Raw genomic sequence first — 26,384 nt, forward strand, 5'->3', positions numbered from 1 at the left:
TGGTTGTGAGCCACCATGTGGTTGCTGGGAATTGAACTCAGGACCTTTGGAAGAGCAGGCAATGCTCTTAACCACTGAGCCATCTCTCTAGCCCTAACTTTGTTTTCTGAAGACCATTTCTGGTGATATGTATGAAAGGCCATGAACACATGCATTCATTTCTAAGAACTTAGCTAAGAATGAACACGGTGCACTGATAACCTTCAGGGGAGCTAATTGTACTGTTATTTATATGGTAAATGTTTATTTTTATGGCTAGGCATCTCAGAATATATACCAAAGGTTTGTCTCTGTCTGTACTTTTTAAAAAGTTTATTCTTTGACAGCTTCATCCATGTATACAGTTCCTTTGGAAGAGCAGCAAACGCTGAACTGCCTGTCCCATCCCTATCTGTTTTTGTTACTGATGGTGAGTGAGTGATGGAGCAAGAACTCACATTGCATAGGGGCTGTGCTGTGAACAGTTATCTTCTGATTAACACTGCCAGGGCAACTGCTCATCCAGTGGCTCCAAAGCAGCTTCTAAGTTCAGTCTGAGTTGGGATAAGTAGATAACTTAGTGATTAAATTTATGCATGAGGGTCATTTTCAGGTAAACATTTATTCATCCCAGATAGGACCCTGGTGACAGACAAAAAAATATTTCACAGACAAAAAAATAGTTTACTGGGATTACCTTTAGGAGTATGAGTGAAGGGGTTACATACAAGAGCATAGGTAACTCGACTAGCATCCCCCAGAAAGCCCACCCAAACTAGGGTGATGGTTCAGGTAAGCTGCATCCGTGGAGCATTCTGTGCCTGAGCCAGTAGGAAATCCAGCGAGTTCTGCTTATATAAACTTGATGTGTGCTTATGAATTTCCTGAGTTTCAGGAACTTCCTGATACTTGTCAGTTGTATGCCTCCTGAGCTTTAAGTTTTGTTTACTTTCTTAGTCTTAAAGACAGACTGTTTCAGTTCAGAGGAAATCACTATATAACACTATTCTCAGTTAAGATATACTTGTGTATAATAGGAAATCCTGAAGCACTTATGTATCAGAGTGTAAATTAAGAAAATACATAATTTTTAGATCAGTTTTTGTCTCTTGGAGAAATTGAGATTATGGTTCTCTTGAAGACTTGAGATCATGTATCTCCATCAACATTGGTGGCTTTGTACTATTTCTGTCCATTCTAGGTATTGCTGAAATCAGAGTAATGTTATATTTAACCTGGCATGGAGGTGTATGGTCTTTAATCCCAGACCATAGGAGGAAGAGGCAAGTGATCTATGTGAGTTCAAGATCAACCTGGTCTATAGGGCAAGTTCCAACCATCTAGAGCTACATAGTGAAACTCTATCTCGAAAAAGGAAGAGGAGGAGAACTTATTTAATCTGTGCTGCTGCAGCTGCATCTCACTTGCTCTCAAAGGGTTAAGACTGTGTGCTGTAGAAGAGTTCTTCCTGGCTTGGAAAGGAGGAACTGGCCAGCTCCAGGTACTTTTAGGGTTGAGGTGAACATAGTCAGAGTACTGACGTCTTCCAGTCACTAGCTAACGAGCCTGGCTTTATCAGAAAGGGACAGCTGTCCATCCCACAGCATCAGCCCACTGGTATGATGCAGGGGTGTCTGCCCTGGTTGTCAGACCTGATTTGATGGGGACATGGGTGGGGTGTACAACTAGGCCAGAACATCAGATGACTTCTTTAGTCTCAGCAGTTTTAGTATTGACACTGAGAGTTTATTATTAGACCCAAAAAGGAAAATCAGCAGTCTCCTACTCTGCAGTGTTTGGGCTCAGAGGGCTGAGCCCAGACTTTTAAAGTTTGGAGTGTTATAAAATGTTTGTGTAGTTACTTCATATCCACTGTCACTGCTCAAGAAGGGGTGGGACCTGGGGGAATAGAGCCCATAAGTTAGGTGGACTGAGTCTCTTGCAATGGCCAACTTTATTCCGAGCTCCACACAGTTTATACCCTGAGGGTTAAAAGTCACCTGAATAAAGTTCTCATGAGTTCAAGCTGCGTACAATCACAAGAGTAAGTCATACTTGGCTAAAGCCTCTTCCTCCATAGAGGTATATAAAGGATAATTTAAACATCTAATTGAATAACAATGGCTGGCAATCTCAACTCCTATCTACTACACCTGGGAGGAGCATGCAACCACATTCTAGAAACAATTCCATGTTTTCAAGAAACACTTCTCAAGACTCTTGTCCTGTTTTCTTGGTGTGTTCTTACATGTGCTCAGAATTCTCCTCATGAAACTCCATTCCTGAACTATGTTCCAACAGCCCACCATATTTAGATATCGTTCTAAACACTAGTAACAGATTTTTAAAAAAATCAAAACTTTGGTAGCACAGTTACAATTAACTGGTGCTGTGGCTGTGGCTGTGGCCCCACGGGCTTCTGCAGGTCTGAAGCGGTGGCCAATGGCCAAAGCTGAGCAAAGAAGGGCTCCTTTATACTCTGAGACAGACAGTGTCTACTGTGTAGTCCAGGCTGACCTCAAACTCAGGAACATCCTGCCTCAGCTCCCAGTTACTAGAACTTCAGTGTGCTTGCTTTCATCTGGCCTGTCGCTACATTCTTAAAAACATGTGTTTGTAGATCTTACTCTATTAGAAGGTTAAGGAGCTGATTTTTAAAATGTTTACCCATCTGAAGATACGCAATAGGTTAATATAAAATATCTTTGTGAAACTTTATTAAAAAAACATTTTGTGAGAAAAGTGTCCTTAACATTTTTACAAATGTCTTTAAGGCCTGGCTAAATTCTCATTCATCTACTTCTACAGTAATATCTGTCAAAATACGTTATTTTGATTTAAAGTATGTGAAGAAAATCCAGTCTCCCAGATAGTAGTGGAAAGAGGAGAGATTTATGAAGACCTTCCTAGGGTTGTGTGTGATTTAATACCTTGTGAGTTGGTCTGCTAGGAAAAATGGTTCACTTGTGTTACTCAGGTTTTGCAGATGTCCCCCGTATAAGCACTGCATTTGTGAAGAGCACCACCAGTTTCTGAACTTTCATGCTTGTGGTGAAAAGTACTTTTTCTGTAGTTGTAATTTTTGCTGAAAGCTAAAGTACTGTAATTGACATAAAAGATTCTCTTGTTATTTGCCTAAAGTTACCAGCTAACTTTAATTCATCTTCCCAGAGAATTCTTTGGCCAAAAAGGCAAGTCCCAGGAAAACAATATCATAACCCATACAGTTGCTGTTTACAGTACTGTGCCTGTAGTATACCACTGTGTGTTTTTGAAATTTAATGCAATGAGCTGTTTCAGTCTTGCTAGGAACATTACATAGAGCTGGCTGTGCTCTTGAGCGTGAGTGTGCAGGGAAGAACTGTGACTGTGGCACAGGTGCCGCCTTTGCATCAGGATTGTTATCAGTGGCGTTCACCAGACATGGTGGATGGATGATGCCAGCGTTGTTCCTGGGTAGACCATGAGATTAAAACAATTGTTACTGATTGTGAAAAATTCAACACAAAAAGTGTTTGTTGTCAAGAATGCCTGTGAAAGAAAATATTCTGAAGTCAGGTGGTACAGATTCTGGAAGTCCACAAGCATCCTAGCCCCCAGCTGGAGACGGGCAGTGCTTGATTTCTTCATGGTGTTTGCTTGCATGGCTGGGGCACCCTGCCACTTTACCCTGCTGTATTTGCACGTGTATGCCTGGAGCTCACAGAGGCCAGAAGAGGTCATCGGATACCTGGAACTGGAGTTAGAGGCGGCTGTAAACTGCTGGGTAGATTCAGCACGGACTGAGTTAGGAACTCCGTTTCATCTTTACAGCTTCTCTGCCTCTAGTATAACAACGGGCTGAGAAAACAAATCTTTCTCTTTCAAACCAGTGATTCTCCCTTAATCATAACAAAATACTTTGCAGATATGTTCTCTCTTACAAGAAGGTTTTGTTTAATTATGCAAAGAAAAGTTTGAGAAAAAGATTTCAGTTTAACCACAAAGCAAGGCAAAGTATATATAGGAAGTTTCTCTCTGGTGGGGCTGGGCAGCATCTGCCCTCCTGTAAAGTCTCAAAGACATTCCTAAGTTCCATTTCACCAGAGTCCCCCGAGGAACCACTGAGCTTCTTGGGCTTCCTTACAGAGCCTGGGCCAGGGCGGGACAGGAATGTGGTGGCCCCAAAGGGACCACACTGAAAAGTCTCATCCAGTGGGGATGGTGGTTTCCCCATACCTGCAGATGGAGTCTCCTGCCCCTAATCTTCTCTCTGCACACACTCTAGCCCCTTGCTGAGGCTCCAAGGTCATGTGCAGTTAGGACAGAATTGAGTGTAACTGGAAGTGGTGGTTGGGTGCTCAGATAAAGATACCATGGCCTTCCCTGTCCCACCTTTCTAGAGGGATGGCAGCAGGCACAGCCAAATTCTTGAAGGTGGCAGCAGTGGCTGAGTGACAAAGCTGTACAAGTTGATATGTTTTCGCGCTGACACAGGGAAAGCTTCCTGAGACCAAATCTTATGGAATGGCGCATACCAAGGCTGTGCAGGTTAGGTGATCTAAGATAACACAAGTGTGCCTCATCACACTAGACATTTCTAGGACCAGGAATGCAGCTTTAATGGTAGAAGCCTTGCTCAGTGTGTGTGAAGTCCTAGGTTCCATTTCCAGCACCACAAAATAACAAAGAACATTCTAGAAAACAAAAAGCACACGTGGCATTAGCTGCCAAGAGACGAAGTCTTTACATTGTCTAGTATGTAGAGAACTCCACTGTTGGTGTAAATTCGACAGACTGTACCTTAGCATCAGGGAATACTTTGCTTAGTCTTGCATTAACTGCAAACTGTACTCCATGTCCAGCACATCACTTAGCCAAGTTTGATTATATCTTTCCCATATTACATAACATTTTATCCCAAGTGTTCTTGGTATTAAGTTTTTTGGGTGATATTTCTGTTAGAGGCAAGAAGCCATGTCTTGGAACATAGTTTCTTTTAAGTCGTTTGGTGTCTGAAGATTCTATCTGTGTTTCCTAGTGCATCTCAGCCACTTCAGTGCTAGGGACTGGCTCTTTATTAAAGATGCATCCTCCAATGTGTGTAGTAGTGACCTTCATTCTTTGAGACAAGGTTGCTGAGACTCAGACTGAGGCACCACCCACAGGTCTGCATCTCTCCCTAGAGCAAGAACGCTGCCAGGGCCTGCAGTCTCAGCTGTGATTTTGAAGTATTGCTTCTGTGATAATTGTGTTCTTTGCACTTATAAAACTTAATCACATTTAATTTTTTGATTTAATGCTATTGCCAATTGTCTCAATGTTCTCTTTCCAAAGGGATTTTGCTGTAGGAATATGCAACAAAATCAGTGAAATGATTCAAGGTATGTACATTTTATTTAGTAATGTGAAGAGACTTAATAGGCATCTTGTTAATCATGGTTGTTTGTGTTTATTAGGTATTTACTGTGCTAGTCATTATTTAAAATAATACTAAGTATCTTCTATATGCCAAAAATGCCTGAGGTGTGTAGGGTACAGAAATAAAGCAAGGCCCTTTCTGTCAGGTAACCTGAGTTCTAGTCAGGAGGTTAGGAGCTGTGTGAGCCATGACAGGTACAGTAGACCGAATGTATCAAGTGCTGAGAGAAAACTGGACGGGAGAGAGTACCAGGCTTAGGTGACATGGTGGAAGGCAGGAGAACTTGTGCTTTACCTGAGCTGATCACAGAGCCCAATGAAAGGAAACCTGAAGGAAGGAAAGGATGTGACATGCAGAGGGGGTAGCAGTGCAGTGGGACCCAGAGAAGGACAGGATGTGACGTATGGAGAGGGGGTAGCAGTGCAGTGGAACCCAGAGCCTAGGGTTCTGTCCAGTGACACCCTCTAGGTGTCACTGTAACTAAAATCAGGTCCAAATTCTGTATCATGACCTGGTTTCACCTAAATGATAGCTCATGTGTTAATCCCATTTTATCTTTACAGTATTCTTAAGGCACCTCTGGCTATTGCATTGTGTGTCTCAGGAACACTGTTCTCTTTGCCCTCTGATAAAGGGGCATTGCTGTGCCCTGCAGCTTGGGGGTGCCTTAGATCTTCCCACACAAAGGAAATCTGTTCCAAGGTTACACAGCTCAGGAGGATCAAGCCTTTGGTCTTAAGTCTATTACTTTTAACCCTTGTGCTGTCTAGCCTCTCTAGAGTATGCTCTAGGAAAGCTTTATTTTATATGTAATTTAAAGGCGGACAATTTGTTCACTTAAATAATTTTTAAAAGCACTCAGAGAACAAGAGACATAGAACTTTAGTCTGTCCCTTTATTCCTTTGTCTTTTCTTCCTTCACCAAAATGGTGTTCCTGTGAGTCTAACTTTGTGACACGAGAAAGCATTAGCCATTCACTGAGCAGGTTTTTGTATTTTATATGTAAGGGTGTTAGGCCTGCATGGATGTCTGTGCACACCTGCATCCCTGGTGCCCATGAAGGCCAGAAGAGGGCATCAGATCCTGTGGAACTAGAGCTACAGAAGGGTGGTAGGAATCAAACCCAGGTCCTCTGGAAGAGCTGCCAGTGCTCTTACCCATTGAGCCGACTCTACATCCCCTCAGCTGGTGGATATGAATTACCTGCTGTGTTTCTGTGATCTCATATGAAGACAGGGCATACTTTCTGAGTTAAGACAATTCAAGGGGAGTTTTATAAAACTAAGGTCTAGGTAGCTTATGCTAGTGGCTAATGTTGCCCAAGTCCCAGTAATTGTTATAGCCCTCTAGGGCCCAGGGGCAGGAACTAAGCATCAGAACCATCTTGCTGGTCCCTACTGTGCCTTCCAAAGGCAATGTGCCAGGCATGGTGCAAACAGCTTTAATTCCAGCACCAGGAAACAGGGCAGATCTCTGTGCACTCAAGACCAGGCTGGTCTGTATAGCAAGTTTCAGGCCGGCCTGGCTGCATGGAAGACTGTGTCTCCAAAGACAGTTCCTGAAAATCTACGGGCTTACTCATTAGTTCTAGTACAGTCATCTTTGATGTTACAACCATTATGATGTATTGTACTGTTTGTTTTTTTGAGACAGTTTTACTGTGTAGTCCTGGCCATCCTGGACCTTACACTCTGTAGACCAGGTTAACCTGGTCTACAGAAATTCCCCCTGCCTCTGCCTCCCAAGTGCTGGGATTAAAGGCGTGAGCCACCACCACCTTGCTATACTAATTGATATTAAATGAAACTTTGCTAATTAAATCAGACCTTTCTTATTTTTACTTAAAAAACAAACAAACAAACATGTGAACTGTCATTAAGTGATGATCAGACCCCCGAAACAATTTGTTGTACTCAGGCTTAGCTACGCCCGTGGACCTGAAGCTGAAGCTGATCCCCATCCTCCAGCACATGCACCATGATGCCGTCCTGGCCTCCAGTGCCCGGCAGCTCTTACAGCAGCTGGTCACATCCTACCCCTGCGCCAAAATGGTCATTGTGTCTCTGCACACTTTCACTCTGCTTGCAGCCTCCTCCTTGGTGGACACACCCAAGCAGGTAATTTCCGTTCTGTTTTCCTGCTTATTTGTAAATGTACACATTTAGGTTATGATAAACAACAAGAAGCAACCCTAAGTTTTAGTAATGTTAAGGTCTCTTTGGTAAGGGCCAATTGAGTTTCTCTTTTATATTTATAGTCCTATTCATGTGAGCCCTAGAGGACAAAGCATCGGGAAATACGGGGAAGAATGTATTGTTGGTAGGAAAGAAAGGATGCCAGATCCTCTGCTAGAGCCTACACGCCAAATGGCGCCATTTCTGTATTAATAAGAGATCCTTAGTTTGGTCCTTAGCTGGTGGGGAGTCCTTTCTGTAAAATGTAAAATCTGCGCAGCACTCTCTCTGCTGACAGTCTCAGATGTGAAACTGTTTAGAGTGACTTTGCTGTCTTTGCAGATTCAGCTTCTGTTGCAGTATCTGAAGAGTGACCCCAGGAAAGCAGTGAAGAGACTCACTGTTCAGGATCTGAAGCTACTTGCTAATAAGACACCACATACCTGGAGTAAGGAGAATATTCAGGTACATAGCACTTCAGAAAAAGAGATACTAAACTACCTGAGCCAGGGTGGCACCATACTCAGGTGAAGTTTCTACCCCTACGACTTCACAATGTGGTTTAAATTTCAACAAGCATAACCTCCAGAAACCCAAGCCAGAGCAAAATCTCTGTAAACTTGGGTCTTGCTGTGTATATTTTAGTCCCTCTGCCATCAGACAGTTGAGTGTTCACATAAGTGCAGATGACATGGGAGGCCAGAAGGCATCAGATCCTTCTGGAGCTGGATGTCCAGGAGTTGTGAACCACCCAGTGTGTGGAACCATACCCAGGTCCTCTGCAAGTTATTCCTAACTGCTGAGCCATCTCTGCAGCCCCACCCTTCCCCAAACAATGAGAAGAAAGGTTTTAACTTTAACATAGTAAAATTACATAGAGTTACAATATTTATATCTACTTTATCTTTCATCATAATGAAGAAAAAACAATAACTATATATATTTTTCAAATCCCATCAAAGACTCCAGAAGGATATTATACCACCTAAGTAAACAGGAAGTGAATTGTAAGCAACTTCCAATACTCTAGAATTGACAGAGACATCTCACTACCTCAATAGTCACCCAAAGGTCTTCTGTACTGTTGGGGTATCCATCTTCAGCCTACAGGCCCTTAGTGTCCAGCAGACTTTTTCATGAAACAGGAGATTTCAAAGACAGGTCTGCCTATATTGGCAGTTTGTCAGTCACTTTCTTCTGTGTCCTGCAGAATGTCTAGCAGACTCTTTCCTGAAGCAGGAACCCCAAAGGATCATCTCACCTTTAGGCAATGTTCAGCAGTCATTTCTCTGTGGGTCCTGCATGTTCAGTTCATATAGCATACCATCAAGCAGTCCAGGCAAGAGCAGCTTCTTGCCCAAATGGCTAACCAACGCCATAAGGAGCCTCTTTGATGTCCATTATCCTCTTGAAGTAGATTGGTGCTGCCAGGAGCAGATGTGTCTCACTGTCATGAAAAGTCCTAAGTTCTTGAATGTTTTAAATGTCATATTGTCTTAGAAGATCTGAAGAACACTTATCTATCTGAAATACATCTCTGTACATCTAGAAAAATCTAACTAACATGACTATAAGCTTGACTATTACACATGATTATCTATTAACTTATGTTTCTTAATTATACATTACATTTTTAAATGAACTGTATAATCACAATCTTCTTATTCAAGAGCAGAAATATACATATAACAAACTTGACCTAAAACTTGTACCAATAGAGCAATATTCATACCAATGTAAATCTCTATGACATATCCCCCTTTAAATGTAAAGAAACATTTATAAACAATATTTGGGGATTTGGATGTAGTTTTCTCCTAACTGCTTCCTGGTGAAGTAATTTTTTGGGGTGCGCACGGCGACCTTTCAGGAGGTCTTTTTTTCATCAAACCACAATAGCCTAGAAGGATTCCACAGGTTCTCATCCTCTGTAGAAGCAAAAGATCTCTTTTCCAAAGCAACATATCCTTAGACTTGAATTTTGAAGTCAAGAAACCTTTAAAACATATATGTTGGTTTAGCTTAGCAGTCCCCAGAATCAAATGTCTCTCTGCAGTCAAAAAATTCAAAGAAAACACAATAATATACATAATCCAATCTCTCTGTATATGTTCTGTTTTTAGACAGCTTATTTTTTCTTTACTCCTTTTAATCTATGACTGTCTGTACTCTGTCTCTTTAAAGACTTTACCTTTTTTAAACCATTTACTTCTTTTTGTTTTTTGTTTTTTAATTTTCAAGACAGGGTTTCTCTGTAGCTTTTGGTTCCTGTCCTGGAACTAGCTCTTGTAGACCAGGCTGGCCCCAAACTCACAGAGATCCGCCTGCCTCTGCCTCCCGAGTGCTGGGATTAAAGGCGTGCGCCACCACCGCCCGGCCATTTACTTCTTTTTATAACTGTCTATATTATTTTCCTTCTCTCTCCCAAGCCTACGTTTATTTATTAACACTGTGACACATTTAAACATCTTTTCCATCTGAAGCTGTCTTTGTTGAGTACCTGTAACTCTTTTCTGACCAGAACGACTTCTTAAAATGCTAAGCACTTCTTAAAAATGTAAGTGGCGGCATTGCTAGGGGAAATACGGCCCTGCCTGCTTGCTCTGCCCAGTCCATCAAGGCTGAAGCCCAGAAGTCTGTTCAGTGTCTGAGACTACCTGGTGGGAGCCATCCTCGTCACCTCAATTTTGGTAACCAGTCTGCCCATGCTTCCACCAAGCAACGTGTAGCACAGTGCTCAGAAACCCCATTTAAATGCTTGGCCTCTTGAAAGAGCCAGGGTTCACTCTGGCAGCACAGCACAGAAAGCCACCGGGTTTTTTTGTTTTGTTTTGTTTTTGTTTTTGTTTTTTGCTACCGCGAATCAGGAAACGCTCTCTTAAAGGAGCTGCTGCGTTAAGCCATGCTTAACTCTGTTTTTTGCTGTTTTTTTTGTTTGTTTTTTGGGGTTTTTTTTTGTGCCTAGAATTCCTTCCTAAACTCCCAGGTTTTAAGTGGGTTTTAATTGGCCATGTTGGCTCCAGTTTGTAGTAGAAAGCCACTTGTTCGTTTCCCAGCTGCCCAGACTCCCAAAAGAACCACACAGAAAACTGTATTAATTAAATCATTGCTTGGCCTATTAGTTCTAACTTCTTGATGGCTGGCTTTTACCTCTTAATTTAATCCATTTCCATTATTTTATATTTTACCATGAGGCTTGTGACATAAGGTTCCAGCATGTCTGTCTCCGGCTCCATGGCTTCTCCCTGACTCTGCCTCCTTTCTTCCAGCCTTCAGTTTAGTTTTCCCCATCTAGCTCTGCTCTACCCTACACCTAAGACAGTTTCTTTATTAACCCGTGGTAATCACAGCATACAGAGGGGAATCCCACAGCAGTGAGAGAGACACCAGCTGGAGAACCTGCTAGGAGTGCCAGGAGAGACTGTAAAAGCTAACGGCTGTCCTAGCCTTACCTCTGTCATGGGGTTTTCAGTGTTTGTTGGTGGTAAATGCATAATATAAATAGATAGAGAAAGTGTAAAATCCAGTGTGAAGCTCCACAGCTTCAGAATGACTGTTCTGAGTAGAAGTTTGTTCAGATGTATGGGCCTTGGACCTGACTAATGCAATGTGGATTTCTTTATTCCAAAGTTTTTTTTATAATAAATCAGAAGTTAGTCAGGAGGTGCCGTTGCTCCTGACCTTTTGGCTGTGAGTCGGAGTGTAGAGTCATCCCGGCTACACCTGCGTCTCCCAGGGGACTGGAGCCCAGCTTTGTCTACCAACGCAAATGGTTTTGCTGCTTGTTGCCAGCTGGGAAGAGGACACCCTGCTTCATACTAATGGAAGTGGCCAGGAGAGAAGGCAGACAAGGGCAGTGTCCTTGAGTAGACAAGCCTGGAATGGCCCAGTGTCCTGGGTGGTTCCACCTACTTCACACGGGGTCAGGAAGAGAACAGAGTGATGGAGCTGCTGAAGCTGGGTAGGGAGACAAGTAGTACCAACTTAGAAAAACAAAACAGAAAACACCTGTGGTTTTACTCATTTCTTTTCGTATTTATCTGTTTGGGAGGATGAGCATGTGTGTGCACATGGAAGTCAGAGGACAGTGACCTATGGAAACCGATTCTCTCCTTCAGTATGAGAGTTCCAGGGGTTGAAGTTCCGTCATGAGGCTTGAGGGTATGTGTCTGACCACTGAGCGTCTCACCAACCCTATTTATTCATTTTTGTTAATTAGGAAAAAATAATGATTGTACTTGGATGAGAATGAGAGAAAAGAGAGGTTTGTAGAAGCAGAAACACAAGGCACTTGGAAGCAGAGGATTGCTGGGGAGTTGAGACATTTGAGAGCAGCAGTGTGCTCCTTCCTTCCTTCCCTCTCTCCCCGCCTTCCCTCCACCCCACCTGGGGTTTGTTTTAAAACGGGGTTTCTCTGTGTAACCCTGGCTGTCCTGGAACCCATTTTGTAGACCAGGCTGGTCTTGTACTCACAGAGATCTTTGAAAGTGTATGCCACCACCGCCTGGATATAGGCAAACATGTTTCTAAGGCTGTCTGAAAAGCTATACGGTGAGCAAGGAAATTTTGAACCTTTGCTTTTCCTGGACTTTGGTAGATTTTAGAGTTGGGACTACACAGTCTTATTAAAACGAGCTGGGTGCTTTCTCTTTCCATGCTTTGTAGCAGCTGGAAACCAGCACAGAAGCTTTCTGTTCCCTCAGGGCGTAGCTAATGTGCCTTAAATTCACTGAGTCTGAGACTATCTAGGAAGCATTCTGAGAACATTTCCCATTACTCTGGTCATTGCTGTGGTATTTCCTGCCTCCTTGTGAGTCAGTTGCATGACAGTCATCTCTCTGAAGCTCATAATGTTTCAGTTTATAGTACAGTTACTTTATTCTTACTATTGTCTATCTGAGTATGCCCTCCTGTTGCCTCCTTTCTGGTTGGTTGGTTTGGACAGTGCTGGGGTTGGATTGAACGTGCACACCCAGTGTGCTGTACTGTGCTCCACACGGCCTGCACTTGCCAGGAACTTGGTTTTCCTGTGCTTTTCAAGTGTTTTATTTTCATTCTTGCTTAATAATGAAAACACTTAAAGCTATCAATTTCCTGTTTCACATGTTGACTGTATCCTAAAGATTATGTTGTGTGATATTATTGTTGCCATTAATTTGGAATGCATTTTTAAAACTTACTGTGGTATAATTTATTTATAGATTGCTTTCTGGGTCCCCAATTTGATTGCTTTTTTATACACTTATTCATTTCTTTTGCCACTGCTACAGACTGAAATACATAACATTTTCTTCTCTCCACTTCTTCCTCAGATCTGTCTCTACAGCCAGTCTTTCTCCAACCCCTGATAATATCCAATTTGATGTCTGTCCCAGTGCATAAAGCAGTTGTCTTGTAACTCTGACAACCTGAGTTCAGCCCCCAGAACTTGAATAAAGGTAGAAGGTGAGAACAGACCCTACCAAGTTGACCTTCAGACGTGTGCTGTGACACGTCCCATCCTTCATGTTACACGTGTATGCACGCACATAATAATAAAGTTAAAACAGTTTTGTTATATATTCTATATAGGTGGGATTATGAGAAATGTAACCTTTTAAAATATGTATCTGGGTGAAAGCTCTTATGCCATGGCATGAATGTGGAGGTCAGGATGGCTTCCAGGAATTGGGTTACCTCCTTCCACTGTGGGTTCTGGGGATTGAACTCAGGTCGTCAGTCTTGCTGGCACGTGCCCTTTCTTCCTAAGCCTTCTCACCAACTCTGATTATGATCTTTTTATAAAATGTTTCTGGAACATGTCCCTGGTGGCCAGTCCCATTCAGGATAGAAAAGGGACCTGCATCTAGAGACTGATGCAAAGAACAGCAAATTCCACACAGGGCCTCTGCTGGAGCAGGGAGTTGAGCCAGAATAGAGGGGGATTCAGACCAGATCATCAGGAGAAAGGGAATAGGGTGAGTGAGAGATTCCATTTAAAGAGAATCGATTGTTTGACCCTCTGTGGATATTAAAAATGATCCTGGTGAGAAGTATAAAGAATGTCCTTGAACTAGATATTGAACCATATTTTATCACTGAAATGTGATTGACATGATATCTCTAAGGCACTTCATGATTTGCTCTGTGGAGCTGGTTTTTTTTTTTTCAATTTGGATCAATGAAGCTATAAGATATTTTGTACTTACTGAGACCATGGTAAGTATCTGATAAAGTGCTCCATAATAGATAAGATGGTAATATTGTAAGTCATTTTATCACAGTATATATTTTCTCATGTTTTCTCTTTAGTTTTCAAATGATAGAATTCTTTTTAAAAATACATAAAATACGTCACTTGTCATGTTAATAGTTACAAAAGGTTAAATGTCTTCTAAACACAGACAGAACTTTAAGGCATAACTGGTATAATACTAAAGCAAGATATAGTTTGTATCTTCTGGCACCCTAACCTACAGCTAATGAGCGGGGTACCTGGCAGGGCGGTGCAGGCAATATCAGAGTGAATTAGTGGGAACACTCTAAGGATTTGAATAAATAAGTAAATTAAAACTATAGTTTTAAGCAGTAGTCACTTTTAAAAGTGTTTGATTTGGACTTCAAAAGCAGTATTTGTAAATTACTTCCTCTTCTCTTCTATATATTTGCATTTAGATCTGTTTCCCTGTTACTCTTGTTGAGACATTTAAAAAGGCCACCAGTATTCATAATATTAAATCATCTTTTCCTACCTTCGTCACTTTAGATTTTTAATGCATCAACACAGCCGCTGCCCCTTCCCTTTCCTGACACTCGCGTGTTTATAACCACACCGTCTTCCCATTCTGTGATGTGTGCTTCCTCTGTACTAACTATCCCCTTATCCAGTATGAAGTTCTCTGGTTCTGATGGGTCCCAATACCAATTCTGACGGCCACTGGGCAGAAGGGCAGTGACACAGCCCTAGTTCACTGCAGTGAGAAAAAGATCTACATCATGTTTGTGCAGCACCCTGGCTGCTGCTGTCAGCGGAGTGATGGCCAGGCCAACCTGAGACCAGAAAGTTTTTCATGTACTGAATTATTGAGAAGGTAGTGCCCATACCCAGTGCCCTTTTATTGGTAATTCACATTGTAGTAATAGGAGCAGCGGGGCTGCGTCCCCAGCACCCCGCTGCCCGCAAGGCTAGCTTATGCCCCGAAATAATTACACGGATACTGTATTCATTTAATCACTGCTTGGCCATTTCTATCTAGCCTCTTCTAGGCTAACTCTCGCACCTGGACTAGCCCATTTCTAATCATCTGTGTGTAGCACCCCAAGGTGCGCTTACCGGGAAGATTATAGCTTACGTCCATCCATCCTGGGTCGGAGCTTCATCGCGTGTGCCTCAGAGAGCAGAGCTCTCGCCTCTGCCCGCAAGAGTGGAGCATCATGTCTCTCTGAGGCGTCTGCCCCTGAGAGGAGAGCTGTCGAGTCTCTGAGCTCACTTCCTCTTCCTCCCAGAGTTCTGTTCTGTTTACTCCTCCCATCTACGTTCTAACCTATCAGGGCAAGCAGCTTCTTTATTTAATCAACCAATGACCTTCCTCCATCATCACATTAGTACAACACAGTTGTTAGGAATGGGCCAGTGTGGAGTGGAGTGGGAACTCAGCAGTAGAACACTTGTTTAACCTCAGCGCTGGAAAACTGTAATCAGAAAAAAAAGAACAAAGAGGAAAAGATAGATGGACTAATACTGACATTATCCTTGCTACCACACTGCGTTCTCTGGGTGTCTCTGGTTTTTACTCTTGTCTTTTTTCTGTTGTAGATTATCATGTCTTCAGAGGGTCCTCTAAGGGATTTTATAGTTTGATCTATTTTGTTTTTTATCATGAAAAAAATGCCTTTATTTTTTTTAAGCTAGAAAACTTAGATAAGTTTGAGAGTCTAGAAATAGGCATGTGTTGATGTGTTAGATTTTATGTTCCCTTCTCCCTTGCTTTCAGGCGCTCTGTGAATGTGCGCTCCAGACTCCGTATGACAGCTTGAAACTGGGGATGCTGTCTGTCCTCTCCACCCTGTCAGGGACGATCGCCATCAGACATTACTTCAGTGTGGCTCCAGGTATGGCAGAGACGATGGCAGGATTTCTCTCTCTGTGAAGACTTCCCTTTGCGGCTGTCGCGTGCTAGGGACTTATTGAGGATGGCATCTTAACTAGCACCGATAGCAATAGAAACCTGCGCCTGGATCAGGCCTGCGCTTATTAAGACCTAGGGAGGGACTGCTTACCTTTTCTAATCCGTTGATTTGAACTGAATTAGATGACTCTAATGTACACTTACTTGTTCCAGTCATGACTGCATGGGTAGTTTGTTGTAAAGGGAGTTCCTGCCACATGTCCCGACAAAAATGGAAAGCATGATGTTTCTGTTGCTTTCTGGGTGTTTGGCATCTCCTTTGCTGTGCTGATCCATCTGTGGTCTGGACGAGTGCTTCCCACAACTGTTGTAGGAGGGTCCCTTCGTTCTTCCCGGCCATCCAGCTAGCTTAGCCCCTGAAATAACCACACAGGAACTGTATTAATCAAATCACTGCTTGGCCCATTAATTCTAGCTTCTTATTGGCTAACTCTCACATCTTTATTTAACCCATTTCTAATAATCTGTATATCACCATGAGGTCTTGACTTACCAGGAAAGATTCAGCATGTGTGACCTGGCGGCTCCATGACAGTTCTCTAACTCTGCTTTCTTCCAGAATTCAGTTCTGTTTTCTCCACCTACCTAAGTTCCGCCCTATCAACTAGGCCAAGGCAGTTTCTTTATTCATTTACCAATGAAAGCAACACACAAACAGAAGGACCTCCTACACCACACAATAGACTGAATTGGGGACCAGTAATAAGTGGAAGTGTGAGAGAATCCATTATGGCCATCGACGGTGAACATGAGACATTCAATTTCTGCAAGGAACTTCCATGGAGCCTGTGTATCTGTATAAACCGTGACCTAGAACCAACAATGAGGCCACAGTGTGTTGGATGGATTATGTATGGGTCTGGGGGCTTTGATCTTGGCTGTTCTTTGGCCTCCCCTTCCATGTTCCAACCTTTGGGTTGCAGTCTTTCTAGTGGCCCTGTGAGCTACTTGCTGTCAACTGTTCTGTATAACAAGGTCTACACTGATCTGTGGTTTAAAGCTATTATGCTGTCTTCACACCTCTTCTGTTAGACAGCAATTTTAGTTGGATTCCACCAGTAGTTCTGGTGTCTTCAGAGTTGCTCTTGGCACAGTCCTCTGGACACTTGATGGGACTGGAGAGTCAGAGGCCACCTCATTAATGGTCAAGAGCAGTGGTTCTCAGCCTTCCCAACACTGCGACCCTCTAACGTTCCTCATGTTGTGGGGACTCCAACAATAAGATAATTTTTCTTGCTACTGTAATTTTGCTACTGTCATGAATCATAATATAAATAACTGATATGCAGAATGTCTGATAGGTGACCCCAGTGAAAGAAAGAGGTCATTGGACCCCCTAAAGGTTCTAGAAGGTGAAGGCTTTTAGCTGAGGGGTGAGGGTTCTTTCTCCTTTGTTGAACTCTCAACTAGTGTTGTGTTTCATTCATTGACTTATAAGCCAAAGCAGGTCATATGGCCAAGCCCAGCTAGGTGTGAAAAAATAAGTAAGCCTTGATAAAAATAAGACAAGAAAATCACATGGGGTAGGAGAGATTGTCGTAGGTTTCTCTACGAACGGCACATCAGTACCCAGTATGCTTCCAATAAATAATTCTTTTGTTTTCCTTGAGTTTTTAAGACAGGGTTTCTCTGTGTGGCTCTGGCTATTCTGGAACTCACTCTGTAGACCAGGTTGGCCTTAGACTCACAGAGATCTGCCTGCTTCTGCCTCCTGCGTACTGGAATAAAAGCATGGAATAAAATTGTCTGGAAAATTATTCTTTTTAAATCAGTTACTCTTAGTTTTTTAGCTGACAGGTAACATCTTTCCCTCTGGAATCATGTGACTTTGCCTAGGAGAATTGAATGAATTATAATTAAATTAAAAAAAAAATCACCAAGCATGATGGTACACACCTTTAACCCCAGTACTTAGGAGGCTGAGAGGCAGGGGAATCTCTCTGAGTTCAGGACAGCCAGGGATAAAAAGACTGTCTCAAAATAAATAAATAGGTAGGTAGGTAAGTAGGTAGACAAAATAAAAATAAAATAGATCTTATGCCTTAAAAGCATGATAATGGCCAGTGTCTGCATATCCTTGTGATGTGAAGAATCTCAGGTTCCATAGATGTGCATAAAGGGTACTAAAGTTCCACAGGGAGTATTGTAGAAGTCAGCAATAGTTATGCTGGCTTAGATGGGAGAAGCTTCTATTTTCTCTGGGCTTTTCTGCCTCCCTCATCACAAATTTTCTTACAGTAAATTTTAATAGAGGGGGGAAATCAAGTTATAAAACATCACATGAGCAAGAAAGAATAGCTCATCATTCTAGGAGTTCATTTTTCACAATTCTGAAAAAGAATCTGTAGTTTCGATTTGTAATATATTGTCGATCTTAAAGCACAAGGATTTTAGCTAACTAGGATTGTCACATCCAGTCAGTAAGTGGTTCCATATCTTACATTGTCTGGAACCACCTTGGCTCATGCCTCTTGTAATTTTCACCAATGTCAACTTCATACTCAAGAAATGAGGTCCTCTTGGTGTGAGAGACAAGTTGAAGTGGTCAGGGGTCATAAGAGGAATGAGGAAGACAGAGATCTGATTTTTCTTGAGGCTCACCCACTTACAACCAAGAGCTTCAAACTTGTAAATTAAAATATCTACTGTGACCGGGCGATGGTGGCGCACACCTTTAATCCCAGCACTCGGGAAGCAGAGGCAGGCGGATCTCTGTGAGTTCGAGACCAGCCTGATCTACAAGAGCTAGTTCCAGGACAGGCTCCAAAGCCACAGAGAAACCCTGTCTCGAAAAACCAAAAACAACAACAACAAAAAAAACCTACTGTGTAGGACTTAAACACAGACTCAGGAATCTGAGTTTTAAGAGATAGTGTGGAAGAGTTTTCGCATGGTTAGCTAGTTTTATGACCCTGCTAATGGCTACTGGAAGTCTTTGAACTGGTTTCTTGTGTAAAAATAGGGTTGATTCATAGAATCCCTGTATCCTTGACAGCTGCATGTGTGATCATGGCATGGATTCTTATGTGAACCTTTTGAGGTAAAATCAGAATTTAGGGCAAGAAAAAGCAAGCACAGTGTTCTTTGACCTTGCTGTATCTGAGAGGACGATGGCAGTGGGGTCGTCCATTTGGATGAGAATCCAGCTCCAGTAATGCAGCCTGCAGTTGTCTTGGCTTCTGTGCTGTTTCTCAGTCAATTTTCATTAATGTTTTTATCGGGAAAGTCCTATATTGATTTTAAATGCAATCATTGAAAAATGGATGGCACACCCCTATTTTCCCCCACCAAGCATGAGGAAATGGTCATGTTGTATTGTTAATATAGTTGAGGCAAAAAATACTGTTAGCTTTCTAGAAATTTTCTCATAAAACAGAAAATTTTTGAACCTCCAAGATGACTGCTTTCTTAAGCCATATGAATGAATTGTAATCTATGTTGCTTTTTTATGCTCATTTAGGAAATGTAGGTTCTTCTCCCAGATCTTCCGATTTAGTCAAATTAGCCCAAGAGTGCTGTTACCATAGCAACAGGGGCATCGCAGCTCATGGAGTGAGAGTGCTGACGAATATAACCGTGTCTTGTCAAGAGAAAGGTAAGTGCGCCCAGTCTGGCAGGGCTCGTGGATGTGGTTGCCTCCGTTATTTTCAGCCTGTGTGCACTGATGGGCAGTTGCATCCATCCACAGTGTTTTAATGCAAGTGTCCTAGGGCAGCCTGACCTGTGTGAGCGCTTGTGATTGCATGGTGGGGTTGGAATGTCTGCCTGGGCATTGCCCGTTTCCTTCCTCTGTTTACTGTGGTGTGTGGTGCTGGGGACAGGGGTAGCCCACATAAGATTCACTTACACAGCAACTGGAAGAGTACTCAGATTATCCAGGTGGCAAGTGCTTTCAATTGGTGGTGGTTGAGCTCTCAGGAACATGATTGCATTTTCATAGAACTCATCTCTAAGGACATGCAACATTGAGCTGACTTGCACAAATAAGGAGGGTATATTGTATTATCTTCCTGGCACCTTTTTAACTATAAGACTAGAAATTCTTCATGCCTGCATTCACGAATGGGACGTGCATTTTGAACAGTGTTCATGCTGACCTTTTGGGGGGCCACAAGCTCACCATTCCTCCTCCTGCCTCAGCAGTGTGGACTCCTAGTCCCATGATTCTTCACAGTTTGCCAAGGTCCTACAGTAACTTGGGAAACATTCTCAACCATTTGGTTGATTTGAATAACCGAGTCTAGTAAAAAATATTTCTTGTATGCAATGCATGGGAAACTGCAGTACGTTCTCAGTGACTTAAGTTACCTGTGGTGTTTACAGCCCAGGGACCTTCAGGCGTTTGGTGGTGCGGTGCTGCAGCTGCAAGACACACCCAGAGCTTGCTTCTTAGGGTCAGGACTTTGTAAGAGTGGCTGACTTTCACGAGAAGCTGAAGGCTGTTAGACTAACTGAAAATACATATGTCTGATGGAGCATGGGTCTCTGCTCCCAGTGTTTTCTTTTTTTTTTTTTTTTGGTTTTTCGAGACAGGGTTTCTCTGTAGCTTTGGAGCCTGTCCTGGAACTCCCTTGGTAGACCAGGCTGGCCTCGAACTCACAGAGATCCACCAGTCTCTGCCTCCCAAGTGCTGGGATTACAGGCGTGCGCCACCACTGCCCGGCCAGTGTTTTCCTTAGTTGAGCTGGTAGTAATATTTCAGGTTCTCGTGATTTATAGCTTCGTGACTTTACCTGTTGATTTAATGTGAATATTTTATAATCGTCAATAATGCAGTGGAGTTAAAGAAGGTATCTGAAGGTAATCTTTATATTTCAGAAACAATGTGCTTTTTGCAAAGTTATTTTTTAAATTTTTCATGCAGGATATTCGTATTTTGATCATTCTTTCTCTCTCCAGGAAAGTTAGATTTACTTTGTTTCCTATCTTAAACTTGATGTATCTTTCTCTCTGTGTGTGTGTGTGCGCGCGCACGCGCGCGCACTAATCTTCCGATCACCCTAAAATCCAGTGTTTTCTTCCAGATCTCTTGTCACTGGAGCAAGACGCTGTCTTCGGTTTGGAATCCCTTCTGGTGCTTTGTAGTCAGGATGACAGCCCTGGTGCTCAATCCACTGTGAAGGTGAAGATGACATCACTTAGTATGCTTCCTGCTTCCATAGCTTCACTAGGAATAATCTCTAAGACACAGCACCGACTCTGTCATAGCTCCTCAGTCACACGTTACAGGGCAGAAGCAGCATAAACAAAATGAAGGTTGGAGGGGATGATGCCACTGCTCTGACTCAAGTAGGGACCTAGACTTAGCCCACAGGTCATAGTTTGTCATCCCCTGGTTTAAACATTTGCCATTGGGCCGGGCGGTGGTGGCGCACGCCTTTAATCCCAGCACTTGGGAGACAGAGGCAGGCGGATCTCTGTGAGTTCGAGGCCAGCCTAGTCTAGCTCCAGCTAGTTCCAGGACAGGAACCAAAAAGCTACGGAGAAACCCTGTCTCGAAAATCCAAAAAAAAAAAAAAAAAAAAAAAACCATTTGCCGTTGGCCTTCACTTTGAAAATTGTCACTATTAGCCTGGTGGTGATGGCACCCCTGTGATCCAGCACTTGGGAGGCAGAGGCAGGCGGATCTCAAGGCCAGCCTGCTCTGCAGCGCAAGTTCCAAGATAGCTAGAGCTGTTGCCTGGAGAAAACCCTGTCTTTTTTTTTTTTTTTTAAAGATTTATTTATTATGTATACAGTGAAACCCTGTCTTGAAAAACAAGTCACTATGGCTGGGCGGTGGCTCACGCCTTTAATCTTAGCACTTGGGAGTCAGAAGCAGGTGGATCTATGAGTTCCAGAACAGCCAGGGCTACACAGAGAAACCCTGTCTTGAAATCCAACCTCCACCCACAAAAAAAAAGTCACTTTGTACTCAGGCTGGTCTGGAACTTACTGTGTATGTAGCCCAGGATTCCCTTGAATCTGAAACCATTCTCCCATCCCTGCACTCCAGAACGCTGGAATTAGAAGCATGTACTACCATGCCTAGCTTGGTTTGATTGGTAATAGCCCAAAAGGAAGTCAAAATAGAAATCTGAGATTTGCTGCATCTTGTTGTGAGCGGTTTATTAAATTGCTGTGAACTCTTGTGGTGCTCACTGGCAGCATAAATGGGCAGAACTCCAGATCTCTTACTCGTTTTAATCTAAGGTATCCCTGATAAGACCATGAAATAAAAACTGGGTGAAATTACTAGCCATTAATGTCTAAGCATTTATTAGTGTCCAGAGCATAGACGATTTAATCCCTTTAAGAATTTTCACCTTTAGGGCCTGGGGAGATGGCGTAGCAGTTACAGTGTTTGCTGTGCGAGCAAGAACTCATGTGAATGCCAGGTTGATGTAGTGGCCCACCTGTGATTCCAGCTCAGAAGATGGAAACTGGATCCCTGTCAGCAAGCTGGCTAGCAAAGTAGCTGTGTCAATAAGCTCTGTCTTTGTGTTGTTGTTACTAATTTTATTTTTGAGATTATAATAGAATTACACTATTTCTCCCTTTCCTTTCCCCCTCCAAACCTTCCATATACCCCTCCTGTTCTCTTCAAAATTTATGACCTCTATTTTTCACTAATTGTTGTTGCATGCATATATGTATAATGTTACTTATGTGTGTCTTTTCAAGGCTGATCATTTGGCATTAGATAGCCGATTGGTGTGCTCTTACCTGGGGGAGAGTATTTCTCCTTCAGCGCCTATAGGTTTAGGTGTAGGGCTGAGGCCTCCTGACTTTCCCCATTTTGTGTTAGCATGTCTGTTGTTGTCCCTGTTCAGGTCATGTTTAGGCAGGCATGTTGGTGAGACTTCATGGGTGTAGTTTCTGACCTTCTTAGGGGATACATTCTTACAGCAACTCCCTGATCCGCTGGCACTTCCTCTCATCCCGCCCCTTTCAGTGTTCTCTGAGCTCTAGGTGTGGTAGTTGTGGATGTATCCATTGAGACTGGGTCCATAACTCAGCGTTTTGATTGTTGTTTTTGTTGTTGTTTCTGTTATAAAGAGACGTTCTCTTGGTGAGTGATGAGAACCACTCTTATCTGTGGGTATATAAAGATATCGAAAAGTAGTTAGGGATTATGCTGGTTTTGTAAAGTGGTGGTTATAGGTTCTCGTCCAAGGTATGTGACTTTACTAGCTGGGTATTCGGCTGGGTTTCCCTCTTGTTGAAGGGTCTCAAGTTTAGTTAGAGAACCCACAGGAACTGAAAAGGTGGGTATGCCACTATTGCACCCTAGGTGTATTGAACCCTGTTGGTTGTTGCTGTGGTTCATAGGTGTCACAGCTGAGTGATTGCTTCTGTACTTTGGAAGTTTGTGTGTATTTTTATACACAGACTTAGATGTATTGTAGATTTTTCTGTTTTGTTTTATTTAGGTGGATAATTGACATGGCCTATTTTCATTAATTGTTGGTGCATGCACATATATATTTATATATTTAGGAATATATAAGAATTATAGTATATATAAATTTATTAGGAATATGCATATATTTATATATAGAAATTATTATATATTTTATATGTATATTCCTAAATATATAAATGCAGTCTGCTTACTCAGGACTGGTCTTTGGTACTCAGTAATCAGTCAGTGTGTTTTCCCTAGGGAGACCGTTACCTATTTTCATTTCTCTCTGACCAGAGCCCCGCACCCCCTGTTTTCTATTTCAGGATTTCCTGAAATTTCCTATTCTTGATCAGACCACTTGTATCCTGTTATTTTCCTCTCTGTAGTTTCTACGGGGTCTGTGCTCACCTGTGTTGGTCTTTATGGTCCCAGTTTCTCACTCGATAGGATCCTGTGCCATCCCTTTACCTGTGAAGTTCAGGATGTCGTTTTCTTTACAGCTGAGTAGCATTTGGTAGCGCGTATACACCACGCTTCTGTTCCATTTCTCAGCCGCTGTGAACAGAGAAGCAGTGACTGTGGCTGAGGTGTCCACGGGGTAGGGTACTGAGTCCTTTGGGCATCTGCCAGGGAGTGGCTGAACCAGTCTACAGTGCTACCAACAGTCAGTGAGGGTGGCCTAATCTACAGAGTAAGTTCTAAGCCAGGCAGATTACATAGTAAGAGTCGGGCTTTTAAAAGGGGTTTTTTTTCCACTTTTTTTTTTCTTTTTTTGAGACAGGGTCTCTGTACAGCCATGACTGTTCTAGAACTCACTAAGTACACCAGGTTGGTGTCAGATCTAATGAGATCTGCTTGCTTCTGCCTTATGCTTGCTAGGATTTAAGGTATGTGCCATCATGCCTGGAAATTTTCATCTTAAGTATAGAAACCATTAAAAATATATTTATATTTTTATATTATTATTATTATTTAAAAGGTTCATAAAATGTGAGATGAGACTGTGTAGAAGGGAGCAGCAGGCTGGCCTGCTTTTCTTCCCGCCCGGCCTCCGCACAGCTAGCTTTATATCCAAAATAACAACACACAAATTGTATTCTTTTAAACACTGCCTGGCCCATTAGTTCTAGCCTCTTATCGGCTAATTCTCACATCTTGATTAACCCATTTCTAATAATCTGTGTAGCACCATGAGGTGGTGGCTTATCGGGGAAAGATTCAGCATGTCTGACCTGGTGGCTGGCTCCATGACGTCTGCTTGACTCATTTTTCTTTCTCCCAGAATTCTGTCTGTCTACTCCACCCACCTATGTTCTAACCTATCAGGCCAAGCAGTTTCTTTATTAACCAATGAAAGTATGACCCTCCTCCATCAAGACCACCGTTGAAATCAAACATGAAATATCTGTGATGATGTTAGGCAGCCCCTCTACTAATAGCCTCAGCCAATAACCAGTGTGTTTTCTCTTTGGTGTGCAGATTGCTCTCAACTGTATGGTGAAGCTGGCCAAGGGCCGGCCTCATCTGAGCCGGTCAGTGGTCGACACTCTACTAACCCAGCTGCACAGCTCTCATGATACTGCCCGGATCCTCATGTGCCACTGCCTGGCAGCCATTGCCATGCAGCTGCCAGTACTGGGTGATGGAATGCTTGGTGACCTTGTGGAACTCTACAAGGTGATTGGACGATCAGCCACGGACAAGCAACAGGAACTTCTGGTAAAGAACGCTTTTAAACCTGCTGTAAATGACTAGAAGCCGGTCTGCTGGGCACTTAACAATGCCAGCACAAGCAAACGGCAGGTTAGAGTCAGCATGTAGGTACAGCCATGCTCAACATGTGGAAGGCCCTGGCTTCCGTCTCAGCACCACAGAAATACTTAGAATAGAACAGTACATTTGTTTGTTGGTTTCTTTTGAGACAGAGTCCGACTGTAGCCCGGGCAGGCCTTGAACTCCTGACAGTTCTCTTGCCTCAGACTCACAAGTGCCAGCTGGGATTGCAGTTAGGAGTTTCTACATCCAACTAGTTACCAGGAACTTGTTCTGTAAGTCAAAAGGAGTCTAGCATCTGAACTGCTCAGAAGCCAAAACTTTGTGAGCACCTTTGGACTTCTGAGTAAGGAAAATCGGTGAGCAGGGCTATATAGAGACCCCGTCTCAGAAGAAAACAGTATTATTATATAGTTAAGATCTACCCCACCTTCACCTTATCTTAGTTACTTTTCTTGTTGCTATGACAAAATATCTGGCAAAAACAGCTTAAAGAAGGAGGCTCACGTGTGAGAAGCCATCCAGTCCGTCATGGTTGGGAGGGTGTGGCTACCGGAGCCAGAGAGGGTGCTTACCTAGCACTATTCACTCAGGATCCTGAGGTGTGATTCCGTGCTGCCTTAGATAGGGTTTCTGTTGCTGAAATGAAACACCATGACCAAAAAGCCCGTTGGGGAGGAAAGGGTTTATTTGGCTTACATTTTTTTTATCATTGTTTGTCATAAAGGAGGTCAGGACAGGAACTCAAGCAGGGCAGGAACATGGAGTCAGGAGCTGACACAGAGGCCATGGAGGGGTGCTGCTTACTGGTTTGCTCCTCATAGCTTGTTCAGCCTGTTTTCTTACAGAACCCAAGACCACTAGACCAGGGATAGCACCGCCCACACTGTGCTGGCCTTTCCTCTCAATCACTAATTGCAGAAATGCTCTATAGGCCTGCCTGCATTGTATAGAGGCCTCTCTCAGCTCCTGCTCTTCAGTGTGCATCGAGTTGACATAAACCATCCAGCACACAAGGGATCTAAACAAGTTGGCAGTCAGGGTTAGCTGTAGCATTCCCTGTGTTAGCTCCTCCTCCGTCTCTTTGTGTGCTGTACTTGGATAACCTCAGTAGATGCCCCAAAGTGATATATGCATTGCTTTAAATATCTTAGCTCTATGTGAACATCATGCTACAATTCAGCTTTCATGGTTTGCCTATCTTGCTAGTGATTTATAGTGATCTCTGTATTTCACTGACATATCTTGCTGTGTGAACGTATCATAATTTATTTATTCTCAGTTGTGAGCATTTTTTTCTAATTTCTTGCTTTATAAATAGTGCTCTGAGTTAATTAAAAAGGTCACTTACTGGCTTTAAAATGATAAATAATGTCAACAGAGAACCCATTTTGTCCCTTTTTGCCACGCTTATTCAGTTACTTTGTGTAGGTGCGCACATGCATGTGGCAGTCCAAGGGCGTCTCTCAGAAGTCCATTCTCTGCTCCCAGAGTTCAGTTC

General features: G+C 42.8%; 1 protein-coding gene across 1 annotated transcript in view; it reads left to right on the plus strand.

The window, feature by feature from the left end:
• The window catches only part of Ints7 (integrator complex subunit 7), a 54,897-nt gene that overhangs the window by 11,505 nt on the left and 17,008 nt on the right, over nt 1-26,384 (plus strand). Inside the window, exons 5-11 of the mRNA XM_005348883.2 lie at nt 5,296-5,342; nt 7,299-7,498; nt 7,898-8,020; nt 15,529-15,646; nt 19,184-19,318; nt 20,748-20,845; nt 24,590-24,829. Coding sequence (XP_005348940.1) covers nt 5,296-5,342; nt 7,299-7,498; nt 7,898-8,020; nt 15,529-15,646; nt 19,184-19,318; nt 20,748-20,845; nt 24,590-24,829 — 961 coding nt within the window. The remainder of the gene's footprint in view (nt 1-5,295; nt 5,343-7,298; nt 7,499-7,897; nt 8,021-15,528; nt 15,647-19,183; nt 19,319-20,747; nt 20,846-24,589; nt 24,830-26,384) is intronic.

Source organism: Microtus ochrogaster, chromosome 6 (genome assembly GCF_000317375.1).
Source record: "Microtus ochrogaster isolate Prairie Vole_2 chromosome 6, MicOch1.0, whole genome shotgun sequence".
Lineage (NCBI taxonomy): Eukaryota > Metazoa > Chordata > Mammalia > Rodentia > Cricetidae > Microtus > Microtus ochrogaster.